The sequence below is a fragment of the Dipodomys ordii genome, unplaced genomic scaffold (genome assembly GCF_000151885.1).
Source record: "Dipodomys ordii isolate 6190 unplaced genomic scaffold, Dord_2.0 Scaffold24, whole genome shotgun sequence".
Classification (NCBI taxonomy): domain Eukaryota; kingdom Metazoa; phylum Chordata; class Mammalia; order Rodentia; family Heteromyidae; genus Dipodomys; species Dipodomys ordii.
The window spans coordinates 437616-460326 of NW_012267240.1; the positions used below are offsets into that span (position 1 = coordinate 437616).

At 46.3% G+C, this 22711-nt stretch overlaps 2 protein-coding genes across 2 annotated transcripts; both read left to right on the forward strand.

Annotated features, from left to right (window-relative positions):
- Positions 1–29: 29 nt before the first annotated feature.
- Positions 30–8484, forward strand: Rbm34 (RNA binding motif protein 34; the record flags this gene model as incomplete). The annotated part of the gene is made up of 9 exons (XM_013014564.1): positions 30–250; positions 1453–1684; positions 2278–2337; positions 2633–2676; positions 5185–5268; positions 5393–5456; positions 6479–6518; positions 6735–6853; positions 7885–8484. Coding segments are annotated over 9 exons (1146 nt in total), but the record flags the coding sequence as incomplete, so codon positions are not given.
- A 2887-nt stretch (positions 8485–11371) lies between these two features.
- Tomm20 (translocase of outer mitochondrial membrane 20 homolog (yeast)) lies at positions 11372–21116 on the forward strand. The gene is made up of 5 exons (XM_013014729.1): positions 11372–11603; positions 15642–15688; positions 18526–18607; positions 19311–19453; positions 20876–21116. Exons 1-5 carry the CDS (start codon positions 11483–11485, stop codon positions 20918–20920), a joined length of 438 nt encoding a protein of 145 aa, XP_012870183.1. The 5' UTR covers positions 11372–11482; the 3' UTR covers positions 20921–21116.
- The last annotated feature ends 1595 nt before the right edge of the window (positions 21117–22711 follow it).

The following is a 22711-nucleotide window of genomic DNA, read 5'->3' on the forward strand; positions in this document are numbered from 1 at the left end:
GTGGGCGACTCCGGGGGTACCGGCTCTGGGGGACGCCGGGGGCGCTGACGTGGAGGGCCCAGCGCGGGCCCGGGCGGGGCTGGGAACTCTTGGATCTGACAGGTAACTTTGAAAAGGAAACCTCCGAGGGAAGGAAGCGCGAGGAAGACGGTGGAAGCACTTCCCCGAGGCCGGGGCCGGCTTCCAGACAGCCTGCGAAGAGAGCCAGGGCAAAGACAGCCTCGGACGCAGACCGAAATCTAGCCGGCAGGTCGGTGACACCCACTCCTAGTGGATGCTAAAAAAAGCCTCTGGCAAGAAATGGAAAGTCCTGCACCCGAAATGCGCAAGCTGGTGTCTCTCGTTTATGGTATTCCTAATTGCTGAATCTTTCAAAAAATAAAAAATTCTCCTACCGTGGCCTGGCTGGCTAAAGAACGGAAGCATGGCAGTGTCCTGCAGTCCCAGCTCCAAAGAGGAGAATACTGGTCCAGCCTGGGCAAAACGGAGACTGGATCTGAAAACAGCTGTAAAGGAGAGGGCTGGAGGCCTGTCACTACTACACTGTTGAAAAACTTAGTAGCTTGTTTTCCCAGAGCCTGGAACAGAGTTGGAACCAGCAAGTATTTCTGATGAGGGAGTCATTTTATGACTGCCACTGCTTATTCTCTTACTCTTTTACATTCTTGTCTCTGGCTAGGGATGTAACTCAGCTTGTGTAGTAGGTCCAGGATTCCACCCAAGCAAAGGAAACGGAAAAATCTTTCTTAGGCTGTTGAGTTCCTGTCAGAACTTACACGCTCCCTTTACCTGATACTTTATAGTGTCTTTGCCATTTCAGGATTGACTTGTCAGCACTCTTAAATACTTATAGAGCTAGCTATATATAGTAAATACAGAACCTGTTTTGTTCTATTGACCTTTTTTTTTAAGGAAGTAAGTTTATGGAAGGCTCATAAACATTTTTTGGTTTCAAGGCCATAGTGCAGTGTCCTGGTTCTAGAACAGAGGATGAAATTAGGCTCTGATACAGTGTCCTCAAATACTGGGCTTTTTTCAACTCAAGCTATACCACTTCAGCAGCTATTTTCAGTAAACCTTTTGTACACCCAGTCTATACTACTGTGTGTCTATGCCAGTCCTTGGGCTTGAACTCAGGGCCTAGGTACTTCCCTAGTGCTATAGCTAGTGCTCAGCTCTACCACTTATGTCATAGCTCCATTTGTGGCTTTTTGGTGTTTAATTGGAGGTAAGAGTCTCACAGACTTTTTTTGCCAGGGCTGGTGATCCAGCCACCTTTTTTAGACAATGCTGCTTTAGAACCTTGGTACACTTGTGAGTGGTAGTTTTATATTTAGGAAAGCCAGAAGCCATTGGAAAGTATTTCCCCTAAGGCAAATAGAACTCTGCTTTGTGAAGTGCTACTTTTTGTGGCTTGCTTTAACTTTTCTTTGTTTTTGTCTTAAAAATTAGGGAACACGCACTAGCCAGTGCTGACTTGGAAGAAGAAACTCGCCAGAACCAAACACAGAAAAAGAAAACTCAGTCTAGTGCTAAAGTATTAGATAGAAAAGTACTTGATGATGTGGATAAGAAACTTGATGTAAGGCAGAGAAAGAAAATTCAAGTCAACCAAGAAGAAGAGAGGTTGAAGAACGAGAGGACTGTGTTTGTTGGGAATTTGCCTGTTACATGCAATAAGAAGGTGAGCTGTGGATTAGTTCTGGTGTGAGTTCAGTTATATGTCATTAGAACAGAATGCCTTTACCTGCAGGCATGTTTTTTTCTGCAAAGCTCTAACCTTCACACATGACAGAGTGCCTCTAACATAGTTTCCATTTGTTGTGTAAAACAAACACATTTTAAGTATCTTACACTATGTGGGTTCACAAAACTACACACAGAACCCTTTGCTTTGCTTCCCCATGTTTTTTTGAACTCTGGGCTTGGGCGCTGTCCATGCCTGTCCGTGTGCTCTTCAGCTCAAGGCGAGCACGCTACTGCTTGAGCCACAGCACCACTTCTGGTTTTCTAGTGGTTTATTGGAGATAAGAGTCTCACGGAGTTTCCTGCCTGGGCTGGCTTTGAACTGTGATCCTCAAATCTCAGCCTCCTGAGTAGCTAGGATTATAGGCGTAAGCCACAGGCACCTAGCTTCCAGTCTTTCTTTGAAATGGCGTGGGGTTTTTTTTGTTTGTTTTTATAAAAACTAGCTGTAGGAGATTATCAGAGTTTCACATCATTATTGTGTTTTTGTGATGTTCTGAAAGTTAAGAAGTGTGTATGTTTTCATTTTAGAAGCTGAAGTCATTTTTTAAAGAGTATGGACAAATAGAATCTGTACGATTTCGCTCTCTGGTATGTTTCCTCTCCCAGTCCTTAAAAGGGGGTAGTGTTAAAGTGTTTTGTGTTAGTCAGATTTACTGACTACTGATTTAGTACTAGTACGATGGAAGAACACCTGACTTGAGCCTCATGATCCCTTTCTCAAAATGTGTGCGTGTAGTTAATGAGGCTGGAGGCATAGCTCAGTGGTAGAATGCTTGAGACCCTGGTTTTCATCCCTAGCACCAAAAAAAAAAAAAAAGAATGAAAATACGACTTAATTTCAAGTATTTAATTTTATTTGCATCATCTTTTTTTTCCCTCAAAGATTCCAGCAGAGGGTACTCTATCCAAAAAGTTGGCTGCAATAAAGTAAGTCTATAAAGGAAATGTGTTGACTTAAATTCCTTCTTTTTGATTAAGAATTGGTACCATGGGCTGGGAAGGTGGCTTAGCGGTAGAGTGCTTGCCTTGCATGCATGAGGCCCTGGGTTCGATTCTCCAGCACCACATAAGCAAAAAAAAAAGAAAAAAAATGGGGCTGGGAAGGTGGCTCAGTGGTAGAGCGCTTGTCTTGCCTGCCTGAGGCCCTGGGTTCGATTCCTCAGCACCACATAAGCAAAAAGAAAAAAGCCAGAAGTGGCGCTGTGGCTCAAGTGGTAGAGCGCTAGCCTTGAGCTGAAGAGCTGAGGGACAGCTCCCAGGCCCAGAGTTCAAGCCCACGACCGGACCCCCAAAAAAAAAAAAAAAGAATTGGTACCATTTCTTACTGATTTATAGACTACTGTATTTAGATAATGTAGTTTGTTTGACTGTGTCTGCAATAGCATGTAGATTTGTCAGCTTTTTATCTTCAGGCCTTAAACTATAAATGGTAAGGATTTTAGAAACTATTGTAAGGTAATTTGCTGGAAAGTATGCTGTGAGAAATGTCAAGAACATTCATAAGTTTGTTCCAGATTTTCTATAAATCGTAAATGCTGTATTTCTCTCATAGTTGCTGTTGAAGTAGCTTGTTTTTGTATATTTGGGGTGCCAAAGACTGCCACTCCCAATCAGATTTCTGCAGGTTACTGGGGCCTGCTGCTTGCCTATGGCCACTTTGTTTTCTGTTTGAAAGTTTGGGGACCATGCAGATAGTGTGGATGAGGGGTTCATTCTCTGGAAATTCTGTCAAATGTCCTTCCTTTCTTTATGAAGGGTTTAATCCTCATTTCTCTTTAGCCTTGTGTGTATTTTCATATTAGTCTTACCACTTTGAGTGGGATGGGGGAGGCTGCCAGTGCTAAGGCTTAAATCAGGGCCTCACCCTCTTGCTTGGCTTTCCTAGCTCAAGGTTGGTATGCTATCATTTGAGCCACATCTTGGGTTCCATTTTGGTTATTTTGAGACAGTGTTTTGCTATGGAGTCCAGGCTAGCCTCAAACTCATGACCCTCCTGCCTCTGCCTCCTGAGTGTCCTGGCTTTATAGGTGGTTACTGGCATTGTTTCTGTGGCTGTGTCCATGTATATTACTGGGGCTTGCATTCAGAGCTTGGTGCTTGTATTTCTGTTACTTCAGAATGCCAGGTTGACGTCTTCAGTGAAAGATCTGTATCATTAAGGTCCAGGTCTCCTTTTCACTAGCCACAACATGCTATATCAGCTTTTGTAAGTCCAGCCAGTCAATGGGTTTAGAGAACAAACTCCAGTCATCAGGAGTGAAATTCAGTCGCAACATGCCTCCCCATGAAAGAACAACCAACCCTGTCTATGGTCTTCATCAGACATTGGGAGCCAGCTGTCAGTTTGCATGGTGAAACTGCACTGCTCTCTTGCAGCCAGCGAAGTCCACGCTGTGTGTGCAAAACTTGTATTCAGCCGGGCGCTGGTGGCTCACGCCTATAATCCTAGCTACTCAAGAGGCTGAGATCTGAGGATCGTGGTTCAAAGCCAGCCCGGGCAGGAAAGACCGTGAGACTCCTATCTCTAATAAACCACTAGAAAACCGGAAGTGGCACTGTAGCTCAAGTGGTAGAGTGCTCGCCTTGAGCTGAAGAGCTGAGGGACAGCGCCCAGGCCCAGAGTTCAAGTCCCACGACCCATTAAAAAAAAAAAAAAAACTTGTATTCAAACTGCAAGCAAAGATTAAGGGAGAATCCTGTGAATGAACCAGTATTTCAAAGACATACTTCCCCATTATACAGACAAGACCAAAGCTAAATGTGTAGGAATAGATGTGCAGGGTAGAACCACAATGCTAGGCAGGGAATGGTCCACAGAAACATGGGGTGGGAATTAAGAATGAAGAAAGATGGGCGGTGACTGGAATGGGCCACGGAGAGCCTGCTGGGTGGGTGGTGGTTGATGGCTGCTGAGCCTCCACCTGTGGTTGATTCTCTGTACATGGCTGTGCACTTGTCTCTGTGAGAGTTTGAGCTGATAGTAAGAAAGAGAAACCAGGATTGGGAAGGTGGTAGAGTGCTTACCTTGTGTGCATGAGACCGTGGATTTGATTCCTCAGCACCACGTAAGCAGAAAAAGCTGGAAGTGGCGCTGTAGCTCAAGTATTAGAGCACTAACCTTAAGCTGAAGAGTTGAGGCCAGACAAGATGGGGGGGGGGAGGAGGAGGGAGAGAAGTCAGTGAGATACAGAGCTGTGGCTAAGACTGAATTTCTAGTCCTTGTATTGTTCTTAGGGATCGGTACATGCTGGCTCCTGGGAGTGTGGACTTTGTGTTCCTACTCTTTTTATAATCTGTTTCTCCTTTAATTAGTGGATATTTATTGAAAAGATGAAACTTGACCCAGGGATCTTGTCACATATGCTAAGAAAACAAGCTCCATGTGTTCTGGTGACTAAGGCCACCAGACTTACATTGTCTTCATTGTTTCTGTAGACGTAAAGTTCATCCTGATCAGAAAACTGTGAACGCTTACGTTGTGTTTAAAGAGGAGAGTGCTGCTGCGAAGGCACTGAAAAGGTAATGGTGCTACTGCCTGGAAACAGCATGGCCAGCAGATGTATCACTTTATTCTGTGGCTTCACTGTCAAGCAAATGTGTTTGTAATCATGTGCTCCATCTTCCCCTTTTATTTATAAAACAGAAATGGGGCCCAGATTGCAGATGGATTTCGTATTCGAGTTGATCGTGCATCTGAGACGTCATCTGTAAGTCATCTGTTTAAAGAACCTAGCAAGAGCCTTGTGGAGAGAGTTCTCTTCTGAGATTTGCTGGAAGACACAAAGCCAGCACTGTAAGAGGAAGAGCCTTCACTTCATATCATGGGGTCACAAGACCCCTCCCACACATATTTGATTAACTAGAGAAAGTGAGGCCAAAGGTCCTTAACCTTTTTGTAGGGCTGGAGGTTAAGGAAATGTTTGTTCATTGGACAGTTTTGAGAAGCCTCTCTGTGGGCACGAGGTCCTGAGACAACATCTTAATTTATAGTATATGTAGAGACATATAGTATATGTAGAGACAAGCTGTTCTGTGGCTTGTGTTGCATAGGTACAGAGGGAACTTCATCAGATTGGGATCTGGGTACTTGACTTGGGGACTTGCTGGCAAGAAGGGGAAGGCGGGTTCCAGGAAAGCAAGTCCTTTCTCGAAAGATGAGAAGCCATCCAGCAGGAAAGTTTAATGAGAGTCATTGCAGTGTCTGGACAAAAGGGCAGACTACCTGACTGGGACTAGTTCCTGGGTGAAAGGGGTACAAGGGCTATCATGACCTTTTTGTTGTTAGAGGTCAAATCCTGAAGATCCTTGTTTGCCATGCTTCATTTGGAGCATTCCGAATCTTGTCTGGAGCTATCCCAAAGTTGCAGTGCTGCAGTGATATGAGCAGACTGCACCTGCAAACAGAGGCAGGGTGGACTGTAAAGGACAGAGTATGCTTCTATTGATGTCAGAGTGGCCTGGTTGAAATGAGCATGGAGAAAAGTCCTGGCTTTATTGGGGATGGGTCACAGGATCAGCATATCTACCCTCCAGCATTGGTTAATGTTGTGGGCGCACACCTTATATGCGTACAGAACTGACCACGTAGCCCCCCAGGGTGAAACACTTGCTTACTTTCCATAGGAAATGTTTGCCATTCCCAATAGAGCAAACCTTTGTGTGTACGTGTGTGTGCACGCACACGCATTTGTATGTTCATTGTACCAAGAGATTTCACTTTGTATTTCAGAGAGACAAAAGATCAGTCTTCGTGGGGAATCTTCCTTACAGTAAGTTGGAGCAAAAGGTTTTGCTATTCAACATTGGAGAAGGGGTGGGGTATTTAGGAGTAGAGCCCTTGCCTGGCCTGCATGAGGCCTTGAATTCAGTCCCTAGCTGTAAGATGTGCTGTGTAATGGAGTTTGTTCATCTGTTGCCTCATCATACATCCCCACTTTGTAAAGGGAGGCCGAGCCTTAACCTTCATTTGGTGAATTTCTTCTCAGAGGTGGAAGAACCTGCGCTGGAGGAGCACTTTGTGGACTGTGGGTGTGTTGTGGCCGTGAGGATCGTGAGAGACCCAGTTACAGGAGTTGGCAAGGGCTTTGGCTATGTGCTCTTTGAGGTATGGGAGACAAGTATGCATTGTTACTGGCCTTTGGCTTCAGGGAGGGGTCTTTGCTGAGTCAGCCTTCAGAGACCCTCAGATTCCAACTTCAAACTCACCAAACAGCCTTCACCTTAGATTAGGTTGCTGTAGCTGCACTCAGCTAAAAAATATTCTAGTTTCTTCTTCCTGTTAACGTGGTTAAATGATGTTTTAGATATTGGGTGTTAGAGGGACTAAGTCTCTGAATAACCCACAGAGAAGAAATTTTTCAGGTCTCTACAAGGTACTCATGTATGGTCCACTAGTTAATACCAAAATGTTTCAAGCCTAACATGAGTAAATTAAATTTTGCTTCCTAAGCAATCATCTACTAGTGTTTCGGTTTTTCCTGTGTGTTCCTTTTCATAGTTGCACCTGTATCTGTGGTATTGTTTTCTGCAATGCTGCCTTAATGGTCATGAATTGCTTTAGTCTGGGCTTATCAGGGAAGGTCTTCACTTTAAAGGTTTGGTATAGTAATCTTGGGTGGCAGCTACTTGCTTGGACTCCTTCAGTCCATGCTCTCCTGAAAGTCTGGTTGATCTGATGACTTTGCTTAAGTATATTAGTGTAGTGTTTTCTTTTAGAACTTTCAAGTATTGTTTGTTCTGCACTACTGATTACCATTTTACTATGATGTGGAAAGGTTTCTGTTTAGGTCCTAAATGCCTCAAGTGCTTAGATGTCTATTTCTTTCCCTACAGCTGCAAAGTTATCCACTATAATTCCATTGAGTAAGGTTGCTAGCCTTCAGTCGATCTCGATTCCCTTCTTGGTGGAAACTCTTTTGCTGACAAGGGAGCCCATATAATCCAGTATGATCTGAACATTGAGGAGGCAGATTGAGGGATTTCAGGGAAATTTGGGGGCTCTGGGGACACCTGAGGCATGCTATAGCAGAGTGGCTCTGCTTGTAAGAACCTATTAGAGTCCAAATTTTACTATTCTTCTTGGGTAGATGTTTCTTAGTAGAAATTGATATATCCCTTTTTTCTGTCCTTATATAGAATACGGATGCTGTTCATCTGGCTCTGAAGTTAAATAATTCTGAGCTAATGGGAAGAAAACTCAGAGTCATGAGATCTGTTAATAAGGAAAAATTAAGACAAAATTCAAATGCGGGTTTGAAGAGTACCAGTAAACCTAAGCAGGGATTTAACTTTGCTTCCACACATGCAAGACAGTCTAACAGTATATTTCTTGGAGAAAAAGCTGTTCTCATTAAGAAGAAGAAGAAAGGGCAGAAGAAAAGTGTACAAATTAAGAAACCAAGAAAACAAAAGTCATGATGAAGTGGCTTTTCTGTGGACTATTGTTGTGACAGTAGATCTGTGGATTGTGTCCACTTTTTATTGTTTAATGTATGTAAAAATGTGAATATTTTACATTGCTAGTTTACTCACATTGTAATACTTACTTGAAGGGATTTTATATGTAAACAGATTTATTACCATAGGATCTGAGTTACTACTAATGGCAGTACTGGCCCAGGGTGAACATACAGATTATTTTCATACAGAATATTTTCTCTCAAGAATATTGTTTGTATTAAACTAAGCTAAAGAATGATTAAATTTAAGAAAATAAAGCTGGGTTCTGATGGCTTACACCTGAATCCTACCCTTCTGAGAAGGAGGCTAAGATCTGAGGATCCCAGTTCAAAGCCAACTTGGGTAGAAAAATCCGTGACACACTTATCTCCAATTAACTACCAAAAAAACAAGAAGTAGAACTGTAGTGGTAGAGCACCAGTCTTGAGCAAAAAACTTAGCACTCATTCCCATTATTGGCACAAGGGAAAAAACAAAAACCCAAACTTTTAATATTGGTTATATATATATTTGGGGGGGAGGGGCAGGCAGTCTGGTCGTGGGGCCTGAACTCTGGGCCTGGGTGCTGTCACTCAGCTCTTCAGCTCAAGGCTAGCACTCTACCACTTGAGCCATAGCGCCACTTCTGGCTTTTTTCTTTTTGCTTATGTGGTGCTGAGGAATCGAACCCAGGGCCTCATGCATGCAAGGCAAGCACTCTACCACTGAGCCACCTTCCCAGCCCCTATTGGTTATATATTGATGTCGTTGGTGAGTTTCATATAAGACAGATTACTTTCACTTCAGTTTTTATTTGAAAAGTATTCTCCAACAAAACCTGTATCCTTAAAATTAGCGTCACTTGGTAGAATGAAACAATCTTTCCAGAAAGTCGTTAAAGGAAATATTTTCTAATAAAATTAAGATAAAATTGAGACACACTGTTGTAATCTTCGAACTTAGAAGGTTTCAAGTTCCCAGTCTGAGCCACATAGATCTATGTCAAGAGAGAAAACATGCACACATAAATGTATGCAGTTGAACACTGCATACATGTGGGTGTATATATGTCATTAAAGGAGAAAAATGCAGTTTTCCTCTTGGCTCAACTGATTAGGAGTCAGTGACTTATTTATACCAAATTTTGGTCTATATTCTTGATCCAGACTTTAGGGAAGTGAGAAAAACTGAACTGATGATCCAAGACAAGTAGAATCTATAGTGAGCATGTCTCAACATCACTGAAATCAGAACAGGGTGATGTAAGCAGAACTGATTGTGAAAATTCTGTTTTGGGGGAAGAGCACATGGAACCCCCTAGGTCTTTAAAATGTAGCTCTGGAGAGAACAGAATTACATTTTCTTCAGGACAGAACATTTTTGTTTTTTTTCTGGCCTGTATAGGCTTTGAACTCAGAGCCTTACACTCACACTAAACTTACCAATTGAATTATGCCTCCAGTCCAGCATTTTGCTGGCTAATCAGAGATAAGAACCTCACAGAGTTTTCTGTCTGTGCTGGCCTAGAATGGAGATTCTCCAAGTTTCAGCCTTTTGAGTAGTAAGCATCACAGGTGTGAGCCACCAGTACCAAGAAGCTGAGTATTTTTATTCTTGGCATCCCTTAGTGATCGTAGAACCTTATTTTCTAGAAATTATGCCCAGTAAATATTACCTGACCATTGGGTATTTCTGCACATATTCTGGTTAAATTTGTGAAAGTTCAGGGCATCTGTAGACTGTATAGATGGTACATACATATGAGGCTCTGTGGTGACCTCAGGGCTCTGCTGAGTGGGCAGTTTTTTTTGGGGGGGGGTCCAGTCGTGGGGCCTGAACTCTGGGCCTGGGCGGTGTCCCTCAGCTCTTCAGCTAATGCTCTACCACTTGAGCCACAGCACCACTTCCGGCTTTTTTTCTTTTTGCTTATGTGGTGCTGAGGAATCAAACCAGGGCCTCAGGCATGCAAGGCAAGCCCTCTACCACTGAGCCACCTTCCCAGCCCGAGTGGGCAGCTTTTTAAAGCTGAAGAGAATGTTACAGTTCTACTTGGCAGTTTTGTGTATGTTTAGTTTCTACTTTCTCTAACAGACTATGCCTGTGTTGCTATAATAGTTTGACACATTTGACATAGGAAAACAATGTGGGTTTTAGAAAAACTTCCAGAGATACTTAGTCATGGTCTGTAACTTGGAAAAATGCTGGTTATCAATTTCAGTGAAGGTTTCTTGTCATAACTGTTAAAATCTGCCTTCCAGTGGTTGTAATAAAGGTGACTGGTCATTTTGGTTCCTTGTGAGAGTTCCTGTCCTTGTCTTCCAACCTGGCTCCCGAGCCTTCGGTCTCAGGCAGGTCTTTGTATGCACAGCCTTTGGCTTCTGCTGGCTGTGAAACTCTACAGCCGCTCTTTCCCACTCACCTTGAAGATCACAAACAGGCCATGGAGAGAAGCCTTTCATAGGGCCACATGGGGAACTGCCGGCCTGCTTACAGCCTGGAGGGAGGCAGGCCCAGCCCTGCAGGTTCAGGCGGGCCGCGGGGAGGCACCTCCTCCGCTTGGTGGACGGGGCTCGCGTGGCCGCGGCTGCTGCGTAGCTTCCCCTCGGGTAAGCCAGCATGGGTGCCACCCAGGGTCTGACCCCACCCCCCGCCCGGCCCCGGAGGAGTCCGCAGCCCTTCCCAGAAAGCACCGCGGTCTAGGGAGCAGCTCCAAGCCCCCGGTGCGCACGCGCACTGGGGTCAAGAGCGCGGGCGCTCGGGACCGCAGTCCTCGCCCGGCGTCCCCGCCTCGGTACTCACGACGGCGGCCCCGGCGGCCGAGCCGCGTCTTCCCCACTGTTGGGCTCCGTTTCCATCGCCTCATAAAAGCAACGCTGCACGGCAGCACTGAAGCGAATCGGGAGTCTAGTTCGGGTCCTACCGCACCTAGCTGCAGGGAGAGGGCGCCGGCGGCAAGGCTCGGGCTGGCCTCCCGGCGTCCTCATCGCACGCCTGGTCCACCGGGCGTGACGCGAAACGCCCCTATCACGCATGCGTCTCAGCCCCCTCCCTCCCCCTCCCACTCCCACTCCGCGGTGGACACGCGTCCTTACGCGCAGGCGCATCCGGGCTCAGGGGCATACGCTCAGGCACCGCCGCAGACACCTCGGGGTCCTCGAACGCCGGAAGTGCCCGCGTTTTGCTTTTCGGCGTCCTGGCCGGCGGGCGTCGGCTGCGTGCGGCCCGCGCGCTGTGAAGGCTCGCGGCCAACCGCTCCGTTGCCCGCCGCGGCCGGCGCACGCCGCAGTCCGGGAAGATGGTGGGCCGCAACAGCGCCATTGCCGCGGGCGTGTGCGGGGCCCTCTTCATCGGCTACTGCATCTACTTCGACCGCAAGAGGAGGAGTGACCCCAACTTCAAGAACAGGCTTCGCGAACGTGAGTAGGCCCGACCGGGTGTCGGCCTCCCTGGGCGGGCCGCCGCGCGGCCGCCTCGTGGTGCGGCCCGGAGGACATGGCGGCGCCGCGCGCCCCGGGCGGCCCTCTCAGCTGCCTTCCCGCCGCCCGCTCTCCCTCCAGTCCTCCCAGCTCCTCTATCTGGGGCCCGGGTCGCCCGCCCGTCCTCCAGTCCTCCCTCCCGTCCTCCCATCGCTGCCCTCCGGGATCCGGGCCGCCCCCGCTCGCCGCCTCCCTCCGGGGCCCGCGCCGCCCAACCCCCTCCCGTCCTCCTATCGCCTCCCTCCGGGGCCCGGACCGCGGCCCCCCCCCCTCCCACGTTCTGGAGGGGACCCGTCCTCCATCTTTGCCCTGGCCCGGCGGGGTGGGTGGCTCGGGGACTCCGGAGCCCAGTGCGGTGCATTCTTAAACCCTCCTGGCCGCCGCGCGCCGGCGCCTCCAGGATACGAGTGAATGCGAGAGCAAGTGCAGGAAGTCCAAAGGGCTGCGCGCCCTCCGTGGCTCAGCCCTATTTCCTCCCTGCGACAGCTCGTGAGAGGCTCGCCTTGGAGCTCCGCGGGGGCGGGGTGCGCGCCCACGTGGTGCAGGCCCGCCGCGGCGCGGAGTCCTCCCGAGGGCGGCGTGGTCACGCGCGGACGCGAGGCGCACCCGTGAGCTCGTCCACGCCCAGGCGGACTCACGAAGAACACTGTGTTGGGTTCGAGACCGGTCGCGGGTGATGAGGCCTCCCTTAGCTGTTCGGTCCGGGTGCGGCCTGGGCCTTGTGGAGGTGGAGAGCGCGGAAGCCCACCACTGTCCTGGGCAGGCCTCGATCGCGCGCTGCCCACGCGGTGCGGCCCTTCGCTAGGGTGCAGACGTGGACGGCGCCGTGAGGAAGGGCTTTGCCCGCCCTTCCCTGGCACGCCCGGGGAAGTCTGACTTCGGAGGGGAGAAATCAGAAGAGCTGTCACTGTAGACGCGTTGAGGACTCTTAATTTTCAAAAGTCCTTTTCATCCAGTGTTTTTTTCTACCTGAAGTAGATGATCGCAGTTCGTGGCCACCATCTAGGGCAAGCTGCTTCACGCCTTAGTTTGATAAGGAAATAAGTAAAATTTTGTTTTTGTTTTTGTTTTTTTTTGCTAGCGAGTGAATCTACTGAAAATTGATTGGTTAAGGAAAAGGAGACTTTGTTATTAAGGGTTAGTCCTAGGCTCCTATTTCATCGTTTTTGGATTTTGTTAGCCTATTATACATATTCTTGTTTGTGCTAAGTGTGTCACCCAGGGCCTTGAGCACATCAATCACTCGGTCTACCACTGAATTACATACTCAGTCCCAATTAGCACTCTTAAAGCACAGTTTTTTATTTTTTTGTCAGTCCTGGGGCTTGAACTCAGGGCCAGGGCACTCAAGGCTAGCACTCTACCACTAGAGCCACAGCACCACCTCCAGCTTTTTCTGTTTATATGTTACTGAGGAATCGAACCCAGGGTCTCGTGCATGCAAGGCAAGCACTCTACCACTAAGCCACATTCCCACCCCGTAAAGCACAGTTTTCATCCATCTTTACTAATAAGTGAAATTTAACTTCCAAATCACAGTGCATACTGCAGGTACATTTAGAAATGTACCTCTGAATGACATACCATTTTACGTCTATTTCATCTACACAGTAAGGATAAAATGGCATGTCATTTTGAAGTATACTAAGGAAGTGTCTGAAAAGTGATTTGGTTTGGAAATGATCGTAAGCTATGTTTTACTTTTTTTTCTTGCGGTCGTGGGCCCTGAACTCCAGGCCTGGGCGCTGTCCCTCAGCTCTTCACCTCAAGGCTAGCACTTTAACACTTGAATTGCAGAGCCACTTCAGGCTTTTTCTGCTTATGTGGTGCTGAGGAATTGAACCCATGGCCTCATGCATGAGAGGCAAGTGCACTCTACCACTGGGCCACCTTCCCAGCTCCATTTTTTTTTAAGGTAGACATACCTTTTTTAACTTGTTTGATTCACGCAGCAGCATTTGGTACTACAGTCAGCTAATGCTGGGTTAGGTCTGGTTTTGCTATGTTACTCTTTAGAATTTTGATTTTTCAGTCTGTTGCCATCTTTTCCTCTGTCACAGATACAATTTATTTTGTAAAACAGTTTCATAATTTTAATCTTATTGCTAAAAATGAAAGGCAATTAAGGGAGCTTAAAATTCCAGAACTATCAATCAAATGTATTCTGCATTAATCACACACTCCTCCACGCCTAAGTTTAAAAAAAAATCTGGAGTTGGGCGTGGTAGGCCACACCTATAATCACAGAAAGTCCAGGGAAGTAGAGGCTGGAGGTTGGAGTTTTAGGTGAGCTAGCTTGGGCTAAATAGACCCTGTCTCAGACAAAAACATAAATAAAAACAAAACCTGTATTTGAATACTGCTGGGAACTCTTTTCACTCTAGTGTGATTCATTATCTTCTGTCAGTTTGCCAAAGTTCTGGTTTAACAGACTGTATGTATTTCATTGCTTATTGCACAATACTTGTTCATTTCTCCCCCCTCCCCCTTGGCAGTACTAGGGCTTGAACTTACAGCTTCGTGCTTGGTATTCAGACCTCTACCACTTGAGCCGGCTTCGAGCCATTTTTGCTGTGTTGAGATGTATCTCAGTAGTTACCTGTGCCATGGACATTAATGCTCTTAACACCTCCCATTCAATCTTTTTCTGTTGAGATGAGTAAGAATTCTGTGGATGGTTGCTTTGGTTGGCATTGAACACCAGTTCCCCAGCTCTTGGCCTCATGCATAGTTGGAGTGACAGGCACGTTGTACTGCACCCAGCTATTTGAGATGAGGTCTTGAGAACTTCTTGCTCAGACTGGCCTTGAACCAGGATCCTCCTGGATCTCTGCCTCCTGAGTAGCTAGGATTGTAAGCATAAGCCATGGTCCTTGGCTTTTGCTCATTTCTGAAATGTCTTTTATCATAATGAATATGTTGCTCTATTGAGTTTTGAGTCAGCTGCCTGTGTTTGAATAGCCACTCTCTTGCTGTTACCCTGTAACAAGGGGATGGCAGTACTATACCTGCTTTTTGAGTTTCTGTGAAGATGGATTAAATAACCTATTTTGTGCCATTAGACAGCCAAAACTTAAGCAGATTGGGAGTAGAATTATTACTTTGATGTTAGTGCAGCCCCTTATCTAAGAATAGTCTCATTGTAGATGCTTACGTGCTCATAGAGTGGAACACAAGCTAGGTAGCTTTAAGTGACATTGTTCACCTGCTAACTCCTCACAACCGTCCTGTGGGGTTCCTGTCCTTAGAGCAGGTTTCTGAAGAAATTGTACTGTCTGTTCCATGGATTGATTTGAAGAGCTGACTGGTTAAGAACTATAGTTTTGTTTGATAACCCTCTCCCCCTCTCTCCCTCCCTCTGCTTGGGTTTGCTAGCAGGACAGGGCCTGTCCATACAGCTCCCTCTGCCCTTAGCCTCTCAGTGCTGGGATTCCAGACACATGTTCCCACAGCCAGTAACTGGAGTATAGATGTCTCTCTCCTGAGACTTTTAAGTATATTTCATACCAGAAACTAAACAAGTCACAAATGATAGGCTGTTTTCCTTCACCAGTAATATTCAACTAAGGCTGTAAAGGTGAGGTTCTAAGCATTTTGCCATTGCTTTCTTATGTTGGGTGCATACTGTGTTTTGTTTTTTGATAACTTGGTTAAATACAGCTTTTCCATTTTAGGATGTGCTACATGTCAGTAATAAGGCTTGATGACAGTGGCCTAATTCTCTCTGTTCCGTGTCCTGTGTATGTAGGAAAGGGGTGTTGGCATTGCCGCTGGAGCTGTGAATTGCTAGACCTGGTGGCCCAGAGAACAAGAGAGTGCTCTCGCCCAGAAATGCCACTTGCCTGAGTTCACTTCGACTGCAGCTATTCCCAGGTCCCTGACAGACCCTAGGGAGGCCAGGCAGGACCCAGCCATACCACTTAGACTTTTGATTCTTGTTTTGATTACAGCTAAAGAAAAATATAACATTTCTTACAGGAAGAAAGAAACAGAAGCTTGCGAAGGAGAGAGCTGGGCTTTCCAAGGTAATGTTTAGTCTGGTTTTTTTCATTACAGAGATAATGTCCAAAAATCTGTCTTTTGAGGTATGTTTTGAGAGGCTCTGCTATTGGATATTGATTTTGTGCTCAAAATTGTGTTATTAGGGGAATGGCTTAGCAGGGCATTGGCAGGTTCTATTGGCCTCCAGGACTTCTTTCTGTACTAACAGCTTAGTGTTTCCGCGGGTTTAGGGAAGCTGTAGATGAAAGTCTCAGATGCTTCAAGATGATAAAATGTAGTGTTAATTTAGTTGTCCTTGTTTTATCTTTGCTGTTCATTTCCAAACTTAGTCAAGATTATTCCTGACTACTGATGCAATCCTGCCAGGTTCTTACAACTTTAGTTCTCTTGTAAACCTTCCCATTTTTTCTTTCCATAGATGCTAATGTTCATTATTTCATATGACTATATAGATTTATCTGCTTGATAAAATAATCTGCTATGGTATATGTAACTAAAAAAATGTTAGCCCCTGCTGCTTCCCCAACTTGTATCTGTGAGTACTGTGATTTGAGCTCGGGGCTTTATACTCGTTAGGCAAGCACTCTTACTACCTGAGTTAGGCCTCCAATCCCCTCCCTTTTTTTGGTCAGTCTTGGGGCTTGAACTCAGACTGGGCACTGTCCTTGAGCTCTTCAGCTCAAGGCTACTGCTATGCCACTTTGAGTCTGGGCTGGCTTTGAGCCATCGTCCCCAGATCTCAGCCTTCTGAGTAATTAGGAATACAGGCGTGAGCCCGCAGTGCCAGACTCTCCAACCTTTTTGCTCTGTTAACTTTTTTAAGATAGAGTCTCACTTTCTCCCTGCCTATGATTCTCCTATACTTTCACAGCTGTAGCTGGAGTGCCAGGGGATCACCACTATACCCAGCTTTTTCTGTTGAGATGGGGATTTCATGAATTTTGTCTGGGCTGGCTTGGAGCTGCAATCTCCTTGCCTTAGTACCTGTGTAGTTGGGATGAGAGTTAATTGTGCATCACCATGCCCAGCTGTGTTGGTTGAGATGGAGGGCAGGAGGGGTGGGTCTTATAAACATTTTGCCCTGGCTTTCCTGGAACCACAATCCTTCTTTATCTCTGTCTCCCTAATAGCTAAAGTTGTTGCACGCAAGAGCCAGGGAAATGCAGCCTGTGTGTTCCCATAGTAATTCAGATTTATTTTCTGGATTTCTAGGATATTTGGACCGTAGGTCACTAATGGCCCTGTCTGTGGTACTGAGGAATTGAACCCAGGGCTTCATGCATGCTAGGCAAGCACTCTACCACTGAGCCACCTTCCCAGCCGCACTAACGGCACTTTGAAAATCAGGTTAAAGGAAAGAAAACTTGAAACACAAATGTGAAGTTTTGGTTGTGTTTTGTTTTTTGTTTTGTTGGTTGGTTGTGGGGCTTGAACTCTGGGCCTGAGCACTGTCCCTCAACTCTTCAGCTCAAGGCTAGGGCTCTACCACTTGAACCACAGTGCCAGTTCCAAATGGGAAGTTTTGTTACTGTGAAACAGTCGGGGGTGGGGGTAATGGGAGGGCTTGCTCATGTAATTGTAACCCCTCTGTACGGTATTTTCACAATTAAAAAAACTCATTAATAAGAAAGAAAGGAAACGAAGGAAGGAAGGAAAAAAAAGTCTCATCCACACTGAGTGGCCTGGTAAGGTAATGAAGGGGGAAGCCTGTAAAGAATGTTTGGCTATTGAAATGTGTCCAGGCTGCTGCTCACTGTGATTTGTTCTGTAGTCTCTTCTTGGTAAGGGGTAGGAAATACACCTCAGCCCCCATCAGTATGCATTTTCACATTTAAAAATATCATTAGATTCTCTCTATACACTGAGATGGTCATTGAAAAATGCCTTTATTTTGAGAAATTTTTTTCGTATGTAATGGATAGAATGTGTACAATGTAATTTAAAACTAAAAATTTTTCATTAATGGAAGTCAGGTTTTTTAAATGTCGGTTTAAAAAATAGTTTACATTTTAAAAAGGAAAGGCTGGGGCTGGGAAGGTGGCTCAGTGGTAGAGCGCTTGCCTTGCATGCATGAGGCCCTAGGTTCGATGCCTCAGCAGCACATAAGCAAAAAAAAGCTGGAAGTGGCGCTGTGGCTCAAGTGTTAGAACACTAGCCTTGAGCTGAAGAGCTGAAGGACAGCGCCCAGGCTCAAAGTTCAGGCCCCACGACCGGACCCAAAAAAGAAAAAGAAAAGAAAAGGCTGTATAAATGGAGGTGTGGCTGAAGTGGTAGACTGTAAACTGTGCTAGCCAAACAAGCAGGAGCTTGAGGTTCTGAGTAAGTAGAGATGCCCATGGAAATCTATAATGGCATTATAAAAATAACATAAGGTTGAAATATTGGATAGCGTGGATATTTATGTCCTTCATGTTTTCTTAATGTTTGAGCAAAACTTTTAAAGGCTAGGCACTGGTGGCTCACCCCTGTGATCCTAGCTGCTCAGGAGGCAGAGGTCTGAGTTGTGGTTCAAATTAACCCCGGCAAGAAAGTTCATGACATTGAGTTCTCCAGTTAACCACCAAAAAGCCACAAGTGGAGCTGATGCTCAGGAGGTAGAGCACTAGCCTTGAGCAAAATAGCTCAGGACAGTGCCCACGCCCTGAGTTCAAGCCCCAGGACCAACACACATATGAAATGCTTTCAAAGAACTATTGAAATAACAGTCTAACCAGTAAGTACTTCATTTTAATGTAGATAAACTAAATTCTGAGGTTTTTCTTAAATAGTTCTTTGTTTAGTCTTCAGTTTTGCTGAGTTTCTGTGTATTGGTTCTATCCCTGGCACAGTGTTGATCTCAATTTCTATGTTTTGTTTCCAGTTACCTGATCTTAAAGATGCTGAAGCTGTCCAGAAATTCTTCCTTGAGGAAATACAGCTTGGTGAAGAATTACTAGCTCAAGGTAATATAGAAATCAGCCAGACACTGGCTCAAGTGGTTCATGCCTGTAATCCTAGCTGCTCCAGCTTGATATCTGAGGATCAAGGTTTGAAGCTAGCCTGGGCAGATAAATCCAAAAGGCTATTTTTACTCCAGTTAATCAGTAAAATGCCAGATTTAAGGTGTAGTTCAAGTGGTAGAGCATCAGCCTTGAGTGTAAAAGCTAAGAGACAGGCCCAGGTCCCCATCACATACACAAATATATGTATGTATGCTTGCTTTGTGTCTATGTATGTATGTATGTATGTAGTTGGGCTTGATATGTACCTGTAATCCCAGCTACTCTGAAAGCTAAAGCAAGAAGATTGCCATTTTGAGAATTGCGTGGGCAACTTGGTGAGACTGTCTCACACCTATGTGTGGCTGACAAATAGAGTGCTTACCTGGAATGAGTGAGCATTGGATTTAGTTCCTCGCTCCTCGAAAAAAAGGATATTTTAACAGCATAGATAGTAATACACCTATGTGTTTCGGCACCTTCATTGCACTCTCTGTGCATGGTAGATGCTTCTGTATTGGTACCTGGAAGGTGACTCGTTAGCACTTCAGTGGATGCATCACTTATCATTGATTATTAATTTGGTCTGCATACTTGGAGACAGTTAAAAATATAACATTTGACAAAGGCTTAGACTTGAGATCACATGTAACTGCAAACCTTACAGGTGAATATGAGAAGGGTGTGGACCATCTGACAAATGCCATCGCTGTATGTGGGCAGCCACAGCAGCTGCTGCAGGTGTTACAGCAGACTCTGCCGCCTCCAGTGTTCCAGATGCTTCTGACCAAGCTTCCCACCATTAGTCAGGTAAGAGTTTAGAAAGTGTCTAGTGTGAGCGAGACAGATGGAAATCTATCCTTATCTTTCTTAATGGTGTAAAGCTCCTGGTGAATCAAGATGATGGTAAGTTTTGGAGCTCCTTTCATAACCTAGATTTATTTTTCTTAATATAGGAAGATAAAGGTATCTCATGTTGCTTAGAGATCACATTAAATGAGACAGCAGGTTTTTGGTTTTTTTAAATATATTGGTCAGTCGTGGGTCCTGAACTCAGGGCCGGCCTGGGTGCTGTCCATGAGTTCTTTTGCTTGAGCAAAAGCACTGGTTTTCTTGGTGGTTAATTAGAGATAAGAGTCTCATGCTCTTTCCTGCCTGGGTTGGCTATGAACTGAGTGAGATCCTTAGATCTCAGCCTCTTGAGTAGTTAGGATTACAAGTGTGAGCCACCAGCACCTGGCTTAAAGCAATTTATTTTTTTGTTTTTTGTTTTTGTTTTGTTTTTGGGTCCAGTCGTGGGGCCTGAACTCCGGGTCTGGGCACTGTCCCTCAGCTCTTCAGCTCAAGGCTAGTGCTCTACCACTTGAGCCACAGTGCCACTTCTGGCTTTTTTTCTTTTTGCTTATGTGGTGCTGAGGAATCGAACCCAGGGCCTCAGGCATGCAAGGCAAGCGCTCTACCGCTGAGCCACCTTCCCAGCCCAAGCAATTTATTTTTTATTCAGTATTTTTACCATATGGGTCATTTGTAAAAGTAAGTATGTCCAGCTCAGCAAAGTGACTTAGCCTGAAATCCTAATTGCCTGAGAGATCAGGAGATTGAAATTTGAGGCCAGTGTGGGTGTGTAAAAGTTTGTGAATGGTGAAGGAAGTTTTCACAGAATGTTACAGTAAAGTAAGTTTTTCAACCCTCTTCCTACCCTTCATGGCAGTAGGCATGAAACCCAGGGACCTGTACAGCCTATGCTAGACAAACTAGATGTCATTCTTCTGAAATAGTGACCTGACTGAGGGTACATTTCACAATCTGTAGGTTCAGAATGAAGCCTAAATTTCTCTGTAAAAATGGCCACCCTTAGTCAGCTTGTCTTGTGTTACTTGCCAGTGTTTTTCATATGCTAATTTCAGACCACAGTATTCCTTCTTCCTGTAATTGCTGTGAACTAAAAAGGGAAGTGTTTGGGGCATGAGATGGTAAGGTGCTGATGCTGTTTGTGTGGGAGTGAACCTAAGCTATATAATTGACTGATAGATGGACACATCCTATATTGAGCTCTGTCATGGCTGACATCATTTTATTAGGTGATAACAGTGCCCATAAGTATTAAGTGTCAGTCGATACCTATACCAAGATTTGACACTTAGACTAGAAAGTACATTTTATGTTGAACTCAGAATCCTGATTGAGTGCTTTTGATACTTTAAAATTAAAGTTGTGTTTTTTTCTTTCTAGAGAATTGTAAGTGCTCAGAGCTTGGCCGAAGATGATGTGGAATGAGAAATAACAGCATAATAAAGTCTCAGTTAAAATGATTTGCAAATTCTTAACCTGGAAGTTGAGCAGCTCTGGGGGAGTCATATCTACCAAAGTTAGTCTGCTTTGTGTAGATGTATTTCATTTTTATTTATTTTCCCGGTGAAGTGTATTTTGATAGAGAGCCTTTCCTTTATAAATACACTGCGTTAACAAAATGCCACGGGTTTCGTTGATTCCTTAAGACCTGCCACTCAGCTGCTCCTGTGGCAGCATTGGTTCCTTAGGTTTGGAGCGCCTTCCTGCCCGCCTCATCGTCTTCCAGCTGACTCCTGTCAGTCCTTGTACGTATGTGCGTCCGCGGCCCTGTGCAGTTCAGAACCCAGAAGAAAACCCTTCTGCACACCCCTCGGCATCTCCTGTGGGTGTCTGGGCACAGGGTGGCCCACCGAGCCGGCCCCCAGTGCCAGCAGGTGGCTGGTGCTCCTGTGGGGTGGCTCTATAATGGCTGTCCTGGGAGCTGGGTCAGAAAGGGCAGTGCACATGCGCATCCCCCGGTGGCCGCCTTAGCTTGGGCAGGGCCTCCTCTCCACGGGTCCTCAGGGTGCATGCGCGCCCCTGGCAGCGGCCCTGGGTGTGCACACCTGCTGCTCACAGGGAAAGAAGCCCCAGGCTGGGGCTGGCTTTGGTGGCCGATGCTGGGGCTCCCCTGACTGTTGGCCCCGGCCTGGCCCAAGCACCCTTCTAGAGCCCCCAGGCCTCGGCAGCAAGCCCTGCTGGCTGGCGCCTGTCCCTCGCCGGCTGCGCAGGAGCTGTTCCCCTTGCGTGGTTCTACAGTGCTCTCGCATGGCTGTTCGTCTGGCCTACGTGGAGCTAGGACTGGACCCAGGACTGGGTGCCCCTTAGCGTCTTCATGTGAGGTTGGTGCTCTACTGTGAGCCCCACCTCCCCTCTATCCGTTCATTTGAGGTAAGAGTGCCAGGTGGCGTCAAACCACAATCCTCAGATCCTAACCTCCTGAGCGGATCGGAGGGCAGGCAGGAGCCCACTCAGTGCACACCGGCTGGGCTCTGGTACCAGAGTCAGGCTGCACCAGCCAGTGCCCAGTAACTTCCCACACGTGAGGGAAGGAAACTAGAGAGAATAGATTTGAATTATCTATCTAAATGCTATTTTATATTATCCTCAGACATCTAAATTGGACAAGAAATTGAAAAGAGAGACAACAGCCACTGGACTCTAATCCTAAGCCACTCAGGAGGCTGAGACCTGAGGGTCACAGTTCAGAGCCATCCTAGGTGGGAAAGTCCTGGAGACTCATTCCCAGTTAACTCCCAAAAATACATGCAAAAGCTGGAAGTGGAGCTGTGGCTCCAGTGGTAGAGTGCTAGCATTGAATGAAAAAAAGAAAATGCAGGGGCAGCTCCCAGGCCCTGAGTTCAACTAGGATTGGCACCAAAGGTCATGTGTGTATTGGGGCAGGGGAATTAATAGCAGGTTCTAGACCTCCAAACCTGGGACCCCTGAAACTGCCTGTGTCCCAACCCCCACCCCAGCTCTCCAGCTACACCCAAAGCTAGCTGCTGGGCTCCACACCGCCGCCACTCCCGGAAGCACACCCCTGGGGCTTGGATCATGGAAGGAGAGAGACCTGAGACCTATCAGGGCACAGGCAGAGCGCACGTGTCCTCCATGTGTCTGGGCAGAGGTGAGCTGGCCTGTCTCCACCTGTCAGTGGCTTTGAGGCTGCAGCAGTGGGGATGGCACTGGGGTTCATTCACAGCAATTTGGGCAGCTTGGCCTCTGGGTTGGGTT

Bases quoted from the DNA above. Each gene is read 5' to 3' on its own strand.
- Tomm20 (XM_013014729.1), top strand. From the start codon at position 11,483: ATGGTGGGCCGCAACAGCGCCATTGCCGCGGGCGTGTGCGGGGCCCTC. The intron at 15,689-18,525 runs GTAATGTTTAGT...TTTTGTTTCCAG, and splicing joins AGAGAGCTGGGCTTTCCAAG to TTACCTGATCTTAAAGATGC. The intron at 19,454-20,875 runs GTAAGAGTTTAG...TTTTCTTTCTAG, and splicing joins AGCTTCCCACCATTAGTCAG to AGAATTGTAAGTGCTCAGAG.